This window comes from Alexandromys fortis, unplaced genomic scaffold (assembly GCF_014885135.2).
Source record: "Alexandromys fortis isolate MF-2015 unplaced genomic scaffold, M_Fortis_MF-2015_v1.1 scaffold_20, whole genome shotgun sequence".
Taxonomy (NCBI): domain Eukaryota; kingdom Metazoa; phylum Chordata; class Mammalia; order Rodentia; family Cricetidae; genus Alexandromys; species Alexandromys fortis.
In genome coordinates, this window is record NW_026067903.1 from 5,560,855 (window position 1) to 5,572,807 (window position 11,953).

The window sequence follows — 11,953 nt, forward strand, 5'->3', positions numbered from 1 at the left end:
TCTCAACAGAAGAAGTTCAAATGGCCAAAAGACACTTAAGGTCATGCTCAACTTCCTTAGCGATCAGGGAAATGCAAATCAAGACAACTTTAAGATACCATCTTACACCTGTCAGAATGGCTAAAATCAAAAACACCAATGATAGCCTTTGCCGGAGAGGTTGTGGAGAAAGGGGTACACTCATCCATTGCTGGTGGGAATGCAAACTTGTGCAACCACTTTGGAAAGCAGTGTGGAGGTTTCTCAGGAAATTCGGGATCAACCTACCCCTGGACCCAGCAATACCACTCTTGGGAATATACCCAAGAGAGGCCTTATCATACAACAAAAGTATATGCTCTACTATGCCCATAGCAGCATTATTTGTAATAGCCAGAACCTGGAAACAACCTAGATACCCTTCAATTGAAGAATGGATGAAGAAAGTATGGAATATATACATATTAGAGTACTACTCAGCAGTAAAAAACAAGGACTTCTTGAAGTTTGCAGCCAAATGGAAGGAAATATAAAACACTATCCTGAGTGAGCTAAGCCAGACCCAAAAAGAGGAACATGGGATGTACTCACTCACATTTGGTTTCTAGCCATAAACAAAGGACATTGAGCCTATAATTCATGACCTTAAAGAAGCTAAATAAGAAGGAGAACCCAAAGAAAAACATATAGGCATCCTCCTGAATATTATCCTTCATCAGGCAATGAAAGGAGACAGAGACAGAGACACATTGGAGCACCGGACTGAAATCTCAAGGTCCAAATCAGAAGAAGGAGAGAGAGCACGAGCAAGGAACTCAGGACCGCAAGGGATGCACCCCCACACTGAGACAATGGGGATGTTCTATGGGGAACTCACCAAGGCCAGCTGACCTGGGTCTGAAAAAGCCTGGAATAAAACCGGTCTTGCTGAACATAGCGGACAATGAGGACTACTGAGACCTCAAAAACAATGGCAATGGGTTTTTGATCCTACTGCATGTATTGGCTTTGTGGGAGCCTAGGCCGTTTGAATGCTTACCTTACTAGACCTGGATGGAAGTGGGTGGTCTTTGGACTTCCCACAGCACAGGGAACCCTGATGGCTCTTTGGGCTGAAGAGGGAGGGGGACTTGATTGGGGGAGGGGGAGGGATTGGGAGGCGGTGGTGGGGAAGAGACAGAAATCTTTAATAAATAAATAAATAAAAAGAAAGAAAGAAAGAAAAATGTGCAACCCCCTTCTGATTTAAGTATTGCTCCAATAGTCCAGCCCTGATGGGCGCACATAATCCCCAAAGGGTGAGGAGAACCTTCTACGATATGAATGCAGGGGATCCAAAGAGGGCTTTTTTTCCTATTGTGTCTCCTGCCTTGCTTCATGAAATTCTGCTCCTGATTGTATCTTGCATTGGCCTCTAACCTTGGGAAATATCTGGGAACATTTGTATAGCAAATCTAATTATAACCCACACTCTCCAAAGATGCTCAGCTCAACAAGGGAAAGTGTACGTACCATGATGGTCTCATCAGATTACAATGGACTGAGGAATTCCCACCAACTAACAACACACAGCCTATGGCCACACCACTGTGACATTCCCTGACAACAGACTTCCAGGAAGGTATCTTCACTGTCAACTGCGTGATTGTCATTACTTCTCAGAGAACCTTATCTTAGCAAGCACCTCGAAGAGAGATGGACAAAGAAAAGAAGAACTGAGAATCTGAGGTGAATTTGAGCCCCCAGGAAGACACAGGTACTGATGAGGATAAACAAGGTAGTTAGTGAAATGATGGAGATCTAGAACCTTCCAAGAAACTGAGTGGCAGCAGACAGAGGGCTGCCAGGGAACAGCCTGACAGCAACTCTGGCAACAACTTCAGGTGTGATGCTGTCTTCCAAGCACAAATGCTTACTGGACTTTAATAGGGTTAGACTAGACCTTGGCATCTCTGACAAGCTACCCTCAGCCACCTGCCCTAGATAAGCTAATTACTATTTAAAGAGACAATTTAATAGCAGAGAAGGATTTATTTAATATTGCTACATTGGGAAGAGGGATAAAGAGCTCCAAATTACTCCCCAAGTCCATTTTTTTTTTTGGGATCCTAAAGTGAAGTTTACATAGAAGGCCAGATGCATACAAAGGTAAGACATTTTGGTCATGACATGGTCCTGACTGTGGTTATCCCATCTTTGCCTGGGCTCCAGTGTCTCCACCAAGGTGGCCTGCTGAATTGTTGACCACCTGTAAATCTGTTCTGAGGAGATCAGTTCCCCTCTGACTGCTGGTACCAGGTGTCAGTCTCTTCCTTCTCCTGGTGTGAGAGGCTCTCTGAAGTCAACAAGGACAATGACAACCAGTACAAAACACTGAAATGATTTTTAAAACATGAGAGATGCTTCCCACTGTGACACTCGATCTCCAAAGCGGTGTGTAGAGGGAAGCCAGTGTTGGGAAGGTTTCCAATGTCACTTGCCACTGAGTGAGGGCAGAGGTGCCGTAAACATCAGAGCTAGTAACTGACTTTACGCTCTGTGTAACATCTTGTCTTACTCAGGTGACATGGGGACAGGAGAGCAAACACACATGACCTTCTGGAACAAGGCTAGAGAACATGACTCTTCTTTTCTTCTTCTCAAACCCCGAGGACTCCGAATGACTCCAGTGCTACTAGGCACATGTGACCAGGGACTGGAAGGCAGTGCGTTTTTAAGTCTTTGGTCCTTGAGAAGCAGGGTGAAAATGGTTTTCTTTGGTGATAATTGCTTTGGGTTCTGCAAAGACAGCAGCATGAAGAAAGCCTCTTTTCTGTAAGACACAGAACTCTGTGCCCCCAAAGCTCGCTCAAAATAGCTACACCAGGAAACGGTTCGGGATTTGGGGTGCCCTCAGACCTCATTGTAATTCTCTGTAGCACACTCTGAAGTCTTTTGCTAGTGCAATATCTTAAAAAAAATATATATGCTGGATGGCTCCTAGATAATTGAGTCAAACAACTAAGTAGAAAAGGAAAGTTCAAGGCTTTTGGGAGTCATGTTTTCTCATGTTGGTGAGGTGGGCCTTGAACTTAGGTTCGCCCTTCTCTGGTTTCCAATACTGAGGCTGTGGGCATGTGCCACCATGTTAAGGTTGAGACATTTTTATTTCTGGTACTTTCAAGATGTATTTTTTTTTTCATTTGAAGGAAGCATTTTCATCCTTTCTTATGATGCTCCCTTGGGAAATTAACTTTGATAACTTAATAAAGAGAAAGGAAAAACCGAGCCCCCAATGTGCTGAGAGATTTGCTGGCAAGGCTGTCTCCAGAGACAAAGCATTGGAGTTCTGTCTTCCCAGGGGCATTTTGGGAAGGACTGGTGGCACACAGGGGCTGGAAGGCCCATTCTCTGATTGGGAACAAACAATGCCTTCTATTTCAGTCCACAAAGTCTCAATTATTTATTCCAAAAGCTCCCCCAAAGGACTGGGATTTGAATGTGATGATGTGATCCGTCTAAACACAATTTCTCCCCTAAAATCATTGTGTTTAGCCTCACGATGTTTTGTTATATGCCAGAGTCCTTTTAAAATCTGCTTTAAAAATGCTATACACATGGGTGCTTTCCCTGTGTGTGTGTCCATGAACCACACATGTGCCTGGTGCCTGAGAGGCCAGAAGAGGGCATCAGATACTCTGGGTCTGGAGTTACAGATCATTGTGAGCCACCATGTGGGAGCTGGGAATTGAACCCTGATCCTCTGGAAGAACAGCCAGTGCTCTTAGCCGCTGAACCACCTTCCCAGCCCCATTTGTTCAATCTCACATGGAGAATAAATAAATGCTAGGTTGGGTTGAGAAGCCCTGGATGGATATAGACTGTGCCTCGGTCCCCAAGGCAGCTTTACATTTATCCTGAACACATGCTGGGTTCTTCTTGCTGATTCCAGGGAACATTCTGGAACTTCCTGTATCTATGCAATGTTAGAACACAATGGCTGCTCAGGCCATGGCCCCTCCCAATACTCCTCTTCCTCTCTAACAGGTGCTTGCCAAGACCCCGTGAGTCTCCAGATAACAGGCATCCCTGTGTGGGGAATCTCTCACCTGGGAAGTGAGTCTATATCCAAATGGGTATTGGTGGACACACATCCTGCTCCCAACCCCCTTCTCTGTGTCCTGCCTGGGAATCAGAGGACCTACCTGGCAGCAAGCTTGAACTGCGAAATCTCCCCCCATCCTCAGAAAGGTACAGGAGACTTATGCCTCAGCTCCATGGGCCCCGGTTTCCTTTTTCTAGAACCCCTGCCGAGCTGCTGTCTATTTGTTTTTTTTGTTTGTTTGTTTGTTTTTTGTTTTTTGTTTTTTTTTTGTTCATGGCATTAACTAAATCTTAGAGCCTTGAGGAACCGCCTCTGTCTTGGTGTCCTCTTTGGTATCCTAGATCTTTCTCTTCTTTGAGCCGACTGCTTGTATAAGAGAGAGCATCTCTTTCTCCCAAAGGACGCATTCTTCCTGGTTGTTCTATGGAAAGCTCTGTATGGCCCCCTGGGACTTGTAGTCATCTATTGCCAAGTGTTCACTGTATGGATGGTTGGAGAGGACACAAGGGGCCTCAATGAGACTCAGTGCATGGCCAGGCTGAGGAAGCACTACCTGGGCACAGGCAGGAAAGGACTACTTCTAGATGCTTGGCCACCCGAGAGATCTGAGGACAAGAGAAGAGATGACTTCTCATGTGAGAGACCAGGGAGGACTCACTAGAGGGAAGGGTGAATCCTAAATGTAACCAAGAAAATGACAGACTACTTCACCATACGCATCAAGGACCATGCCAAGAGCATTGTGTTCACTGGCAGTTTTGACCTCACCATAAGTCAGAAAGTCAACACTAGACTGACTCCTTCCCTGGATGAGGAAACGGAGGCTTAGCGCATTTGGACAACTTACCAGAGCTAAGCAACTGCAGAGCCAGTGTTTAGATTCAGGCTGTCTGACCTGAATCATGCTGACCATGGAAAGTGGGACAGGAGGGAAAGGGGGAGGGTGATCCATCTTTCTGTCATAAGGAAATACCTGAGATAATCAACTTATAAGCAAAGCAGGTACATTTTGGTTCATAGTTTTGGAGACTCTGGTCCACAACAGACCTGCTCTGTTGCTTTGGGCCAATGAATGGCCAATGACTATATGATGGCAGTCCGTCATACACAGTGGAGCCAAACATAGAGGGCCTGAATCCCACAACTTCCTTTGAAGCTATGTATCCAAAGACTTTAGGTCCTTGCACAAAGTCTATCTCTTAAAGGCTCTGCCTCCTCCAAGCAGCGCCACCCTTAGAATAAACCATTAACACGAGGGCCTTTGGGTGATAGTCAAGACCCAAATCTAGGATGGCAAGTGGTATTTTTCAAAAGGCATCAGTCCAGATCCCTTAACCATGATGCTAATACCATCAGATTGGATATGACGTTTGCCTGCTCCGAATATAGAGACAGGCTGCAGCAAAACTGCTAGGAGCCAGACACCCATGTCAGGGAGTTGGCATGGCTTTGTGTGATGGCACCTGGCTTGGCAGGGAGTTGGCATGGCTTTGTTTGATGGCATTTGGCAGAAGATCATCAAGAGCTCTCATGGCCCCACAAGTCAGAAGCAATGGTAGGTCAATGCAGAGTCAGTATAAGGTCCACAGTAGTTTCTGGTTAAGCAAACATTTGGGTTAATGCTGCAGCTAGCTATCTCCAATGGGTCTGTCTGACTCTGCAGTTTATCTCGGGGAAAAGAAACAGATGGAGACCCCGTGGCTGTGCTCTCTGCCCAGAGAACCTGGAAGCTCCACGAGAAGCTCTTGTCAAGACCCACTGTAGGCAAAGAGGCAGTGGAGTGAGTTCTATTTGTCTCTGACAATCTCTGTGTTCTACTGAACCCAAAGTCCCAGGAGCCTAACGCCAGTGCTGGGCCCTGTGCTGCAGCCCTCTTTCTCCTACACACCCAAACCTGATGTGGAAGACCTCTCAAGGACCTTTCTTAGCTGGTCATGAGAAAGAAGCTGTTTTTGCATGCAAAAGCCTTAGCAGTAGGCATGCTCTAATGGTGTTCGTCTTTCTTAGAGATAAGAAGCAATGACTCAAGCCGTAGGAATTGGTCCCCAGGGTGGGACACCAGTATCAGCTAACAATTGTCCCTGTAGGAACGCCTATGCCAGGTTTAGAAGTATAGGTAGAAGAGCTGCAGCACCCAGAGATACAGCACAGGGCCCAGCAGTAACATTGGGCTCCTGGGATTTGAAATGTTCCTTCCCTTCCTGGTGTCTTAGAAGGACGTAGGTTTGGAATAATAGGGATGGGTATTTGGAAGTTGCTGACATCACTTCTTGTGTTAGTTACTTTCCCCACTGCTGTGCAAAGCGTCTGAGAAAAGCGGCATAAGGAGGGAGGGTTTATCTGGGCTCTCAGTTGAGGGTATGGCCCATCATGAGGCAGCGGGTTATACTGCATCAACAGCCAGGAGGCAGAGAGAGAGAGAGAGAGAGAGACGAATACTGATGCCCCACCAGCATTCCCCTTTGGTCTGGGACCCAGCCCATGCAATGGATCTCCCTGCTTGACTCATTTGAAACAGAATCTCATAGACCCAGGATGGCCTCGAACTCCCTATTGCAATAAAGGATGTCCTTCAATTCCTGCCTCCACCTCTCAGGGGCTGTGCCACCGTGGCTGGGTTTATGTGATGCTGGGAACCAAACCTGGGGCTTCGTGTATGCTAGCTAGGCAAGAATTCAACCAGCTGGGCTACATCCCCATCCTGGAATGGAGACGACACTTTGAGACAGCCTGACACACAGACATCTGAGCCCAAGAAGTAAATACATTAGATGATGACTGATCAATACATAGCCGTCCTTAGGAGATACCCCAGGATCCCTACTCCAGACAATACCCTCATCTTCAGGTGCCCAAGTTCATTACATAAGATTGTAGAATTATCATAAAATCTATACATATCTTCTCTTGTGCACCCCAGTTAACCTAATCTGGAAGATACCCCCACCCCCAAAGGACATGCTCAGAAGTTTGTCTCCTAGGTGACAAACCTGCTAAGTTGCCTACCAATGCCAATCACTACATTTGTTAGGAGTTCACTCTGGACCTGAGGACTAAGAGCCTAAGACAAAGAAAAGAAAAAGCACGCATCTGAAAAAAGGAAGGGAGGCTTGCCAAGTGAGAAGAAATGATGGATGGGGGAGGGGGAAGTGAGGGACCATCATGGCTGTTTGGAGCCATCAGTTACCAGGCATTTCGAGAGCAGGGAGAGATTTCTAGTTTTATATAGGTTAGGCAATTCGATCACTGTAGGACAAAATGGCAAGTCTGAGGAAGTTTTCCATGGTTCAACTCAGTCTTCTCAGAAAGAACTTAAGAGCTATGGGCTGGAGAGATGCCCCTGCAGGGTGAAGGCATTTGTCATGCAAATCTGGAAAGTTGAGGTTGATTCCTGGAACCCCCATGGTGGGAGGAGAGAGCCAACTCCTGAGAGTTGTCCTCTGACCTCCACCTGTGCACTGTATGCACCCCAATAATCATAAAATAAAATAAGAGATTAATAAATCTAGCAGTCACCCAATAGGTTTTCTCCTGTGTTCTTAGACCCCAGAACTGAGGGGAAAAATGCTGTTTGACTTTCCAAATGCAAACACCGAGGCATGAAGATCTCTCCAGAATTTACTAGTAAGTCCTCGGTGTTCAGATGGCCACTATGTCTGAATGTCACCCATGTGCCTGACAGCTTGGCTGGGAAGTGGATACTCAGTCCCCACAAAGGCCCAGGTCACTGCCTACTTCCTGACCTTGCTTTAGAGATGAGGGGCGGGACATCTGACCTATAGGGTTCCCTGTGCTTGGGACAGAATGACAGTCCAGTACTCTGTTCATATATCCCTGGGTTTGTGTGGTAGCCTGGATACTACATATTTATGACGGAATTATACTTGGTATCACTTGGGTCTTCATTTGCTCACCTTCTCAAAGTAACCAAACTGTTTTTTAACACACACTGTGTGTGTATGTGTGTGTGCTTGCGTATGCACACACACTATAGGAGCCAGTCGTGATAAACTAAATAGGAAAAGATCACTTAAAGGAAGTTCTTTACTTCCAACCCAGTGTAGGACTCAGCCATCAATAAGTTTAATAGAGGCCTGAGTCTCAGTAGTTTACCCTGAAGCAATACCTGGTTGCAGAAAGGACCATAAACTAAAATTACCTGAGCACCACCCAAGAACAGACCATCCAAAGGAAATGCCTAATGTTCCAACTGCTGTAGATAGCTAGGACTACTTGCCAGCACACACTCACCAGGATACTCTTAGACAAATGTTAGCCAATCAGGGGTCCTGAACCTCAGAAACCCCTCACTCCCACCTTTACTACTATAAAAACTCTAACTGAGCTTGGGGCTCTCCATTTATTCCAATACTTTGGACATGTGGAGAGACCAAGTTTGCAAACTTGCATAAAATAAAGGCTCTTTGCTTTTACATACAGGACTCGTTCTCCTTGTTGGCTTTTGGGGGACTTCATGGATTTGGGAATAACATTTTTGCAGCGCGGATTTTGGGCATAGCATGCACATGTGTGCATATGCGCACGGACGTGCTTGCGTGCATGAGTGCACATGTGTTTAGAATCTGGAGGACAATTTAGGGTATCATCCTTAGGAACAATGTCCACCTCTTGTCTCTCACTGGCCTAGAGCTACCAGTAAGGCAGTAAACCCCAGGGCTCTCCTGTGTCTGCCTCCCCAGACCTGGGATTACAAGCATATGCCAGGCTGCGACTGAGATCTTCATGTTTGTAAGGCAAGCACTGTACCTGATTGAACTAACCCTCTGTAATGTAGCAATCTGAGCCCCATCTTCCATTTCATTCTAAACTTGGAAATCAAGCATTTAAATAAGGGACTGTTCTAAAATAAGAATGAATTGGGATGGTGAGGATTTATGTGATGACTGTCACCTGACAGGATCTAGAATCCTCTGGGAGAAGGGCCTCTGAGTATATGCAGAAGAGAGTACCTTGTGTTAACTGAGGGGAAGACATGCCCCCTGTGGGCGGCACCATTCCCTGGCTGGGATCTGGGGTAGAGGGGATGAGTGGACAGCATCAGTCATTGCTGTCTTCTTTCCGACCCTGGATATGATGCGACCTGCTGCTTCAAGGTCCCACTGCCCTGGCTTCCCCACTGTGATGGACTGTACCCTTGGACCGTGAGCCACAATAAATCTTTTCTCCCATAAGTGGCTTTGGTCAGAGCGTTTGATCCCAAGAACAGGAGAGGAAACTAAGCCAGTACAATGAAGTGTGAATGCCCTGGGCGCCATCCTGTGGCTGGCTAACACTCAGCCGCTTTTCTCCCCAATCTCAGCTGTAAGAACAATGCAAGAACTCACACGAAACAAAAAGCCCATCTTACCTGCCGAGGCTATTCTGTGATTCGAGATCTCTGTCTGTGGTCTTGACTGAACAGCGGGTCGGGGAGGGCTGGGAGCACTGGGTGTTGACCTTGGCCATCTTCACGCTGGTAGCACTCAGGCCCAAGGTGGCTGCTAAAATGTGAACACAAAGCAGATACATTGTTAGGACACCTGTAACACAACTTCTGCTAGACAAAGGAGAGCTAATGATACTCTGTGTGGCGTCCTCAGGAGGGCTCGGACACATGTGCCTCTCCAGCCCCTCCACCTCCTGTCTTTTACACGTCCTGACAGGCTGAAGGGCAGCTCCGAGTTCAGTGCTAAGTGAGTAGCTAATGAATACGTGTATGAGTAATTGGCTGGATGGTTTCTGACGCGAAGAAGCCCAAACACTTGGGATTCTCCAGGGCAACACTCCATCCCCTTTGGCTCAACCTTTTCTCATTTCCCGATGTTCATCTTGTCTTTTGGTATGAATTTCAGCAGCTCCCCTGAGTTCTGTTTCATAGCAAAGTGTAGTGGAACATGGCGGCGTGTGCAGGAAAACAACCAGCTACATAGGCAGAGGCAGGAGGGTCATGATTTGGGGGGGGGTCAGCCTGGGCTACAACTTTTTTATTTTCATTTTTATAGTTCTTAAAGCACTCTACTTTTTTAAAGATTTGTTTTCATTTTTGTATGCATGAATGTTTTGTCTGCATGTATGTCTGCACATCCTGTATGTGCTCAGTGTCCATGGATGCCAGAAGATAGCGACAGGTCCCCAGGAACTGGAGCTAAGCTTTGAGCCACTATATGGGTGCTGTGAACCAAACCTGGGTCCCTTGCAAGAGCAGCAAGCTATCTTAATCACTTAGCGATCTCTCCAGCCTCAATATACCCTTTTTTTTTTTTCTGTCCTGGAATGAGCTCTTGTAGACCAGTCTGGCCTTGAACTCACAGAGATCTGCCTGCCTCTGCCTCCCGAGTGCTGGGATTAAAGGTGTGTGCCACCACCGCCTGGCTCTCAATATACCTTTAAAAGGTGGTTGTTCAGCTCAGCGGTAGACTGCATTAGCCTTGTGTAAGTAACAAAACTGGAGGGTTTAGTTTCAAAATAAAATGCCTTAGTCCAATTACAGATACTGGGAGCCTGCTGATCTAGCTACCCCACCCGACTCTTGTCAGAAGCTGAGACTAGAACATCACTAAGAGTCAAGCTTCCTTGACAATCTGCAGACATAACAATCATGTACCTTGTCAGCTCTAAAGGAAATGGGCTATAAAACAGAGATAAAAACCACATATGGTTTTTGTTGAGAAAAAAAAAAGATGAATATAATTAGCAAAGGGAAAGAAAAGACCCAGATGGTGCTAAAGAGTGCTCGCTCCTGATTGCTCAGCCAATGGGAAAAGGGAGGGCAGGGCCTGAGTCAGAGCTACAAGAAACGATCCTCTCTGTGCTCAATCACTAATGTCTGGTTTGGCGAGGTGGCCAAACAAACTGCTTCACTGTTGCCACTCTGAGCCTCTTGTTATGAAACCACCGTTCTCACAGCCAGCAGAGGTGGGGTCCCGAATTTGAACGCTAGCACGGAGAAAACTGATTCTGGACTTAGCATGTGAAAGAAAAGAACAATATTTTATATTCATAAGACCCTTACAAAAGGTGATGCCGCAGCACAGTGTGGTGGTGCAAACTTGTCCCCTCAGCACTAGGGAGACAGAGGCAGAGCTCAGACTGCTGGGAGCTCAAGGCCAGCCTGATTTATATAGTAAGTTCCAGGCCACCCAACGCTACACAGTGAGATTAAAAAAAAAAAAAAGTGATGTCAAATGCAAGACACATTTCCTTTAACATTCACAGTGAGATTTCTGTAACCTTTATCCCCGCTGATAGATGGCCAAACTGTCTCAAGAGGTGAAGGAGCATGTCCAGTCAAAATAATAGATAAAGCCTACACTGCGGCCTGTTCACCAGCCACAAGTGGCACGCACACACTTTCTTGCGGCCGACAGTGGAGGGTGTCCCTACAGTCAGGGAGACAAGGAAGCTGATATGAGGGCACAGCTGCCACGAGGCCATGTTTATAACTACTGGAGAAGTCATCCAGCTTCCAGACAGTCCCCTGAGGTTGGGGTCACCAAGACAGGCCAGTACAGGCTCTCTGGAGGAGCCCCATAGCCCAAGCGTATCCAATGTCAGTAGAGGTCACTTCAGGGAAAGATGGCAACTTCTAGAAATATCCCAGTGACTCATGGAACTAAATAAATTCTATTTCCAAAGGAAGGTCAATTCCAATTGCCCAAGACACTGCGCAAAGCAGCTGTGGCCCTACAGCCAAGGTCAGAACACTCAACTACTTAGGGCAGCCCTGGCTCAGCTGGGGCCTGACTGATCTCTGGTGTTCATACTTTCAACCTGCAATTTTAAATTTTATAATTTCTAAAGAAAGGTAAGACAAAGTCTGTTGTTTTGGTTAGCTTTCTTTCTTCTCTCTCTCTCTCTCTCTCTCTCTCTCTCTCTCTCTCTCTCTCTCTC

The 11,953-nt window shown here is 46.4% G+C and overlaps 1 protein-coding gene across 3 annotated transcripts in view; it reads right to left on the reverse strand.

Moving 5' to 3' along the window:
• The window catches only part of Cnga3 (cyclic nucleotide gated channel subunit alpha 3), a 36,690-nt gene extending 27,161 nt beyond the window's left edge, over positions 1 to 9,529 (reverse strand). For all 3 annotated transcript variants that reach the window (XM_050134720.1, XM_050134718.1, XM_050134719.1), the window contains exon 1: positions 9,432 to 9,529. In XM_050134720.1, the coding sequence (XP_049990677.1) occupies positions 9,432 to 9,529 (98 nt within the window). The remainder of the gene's footprint in view (positions 1 to 9,431) is intronic.
• Positions 9,530 to 11,953: the final 2,424 nt, after the last annotated feature.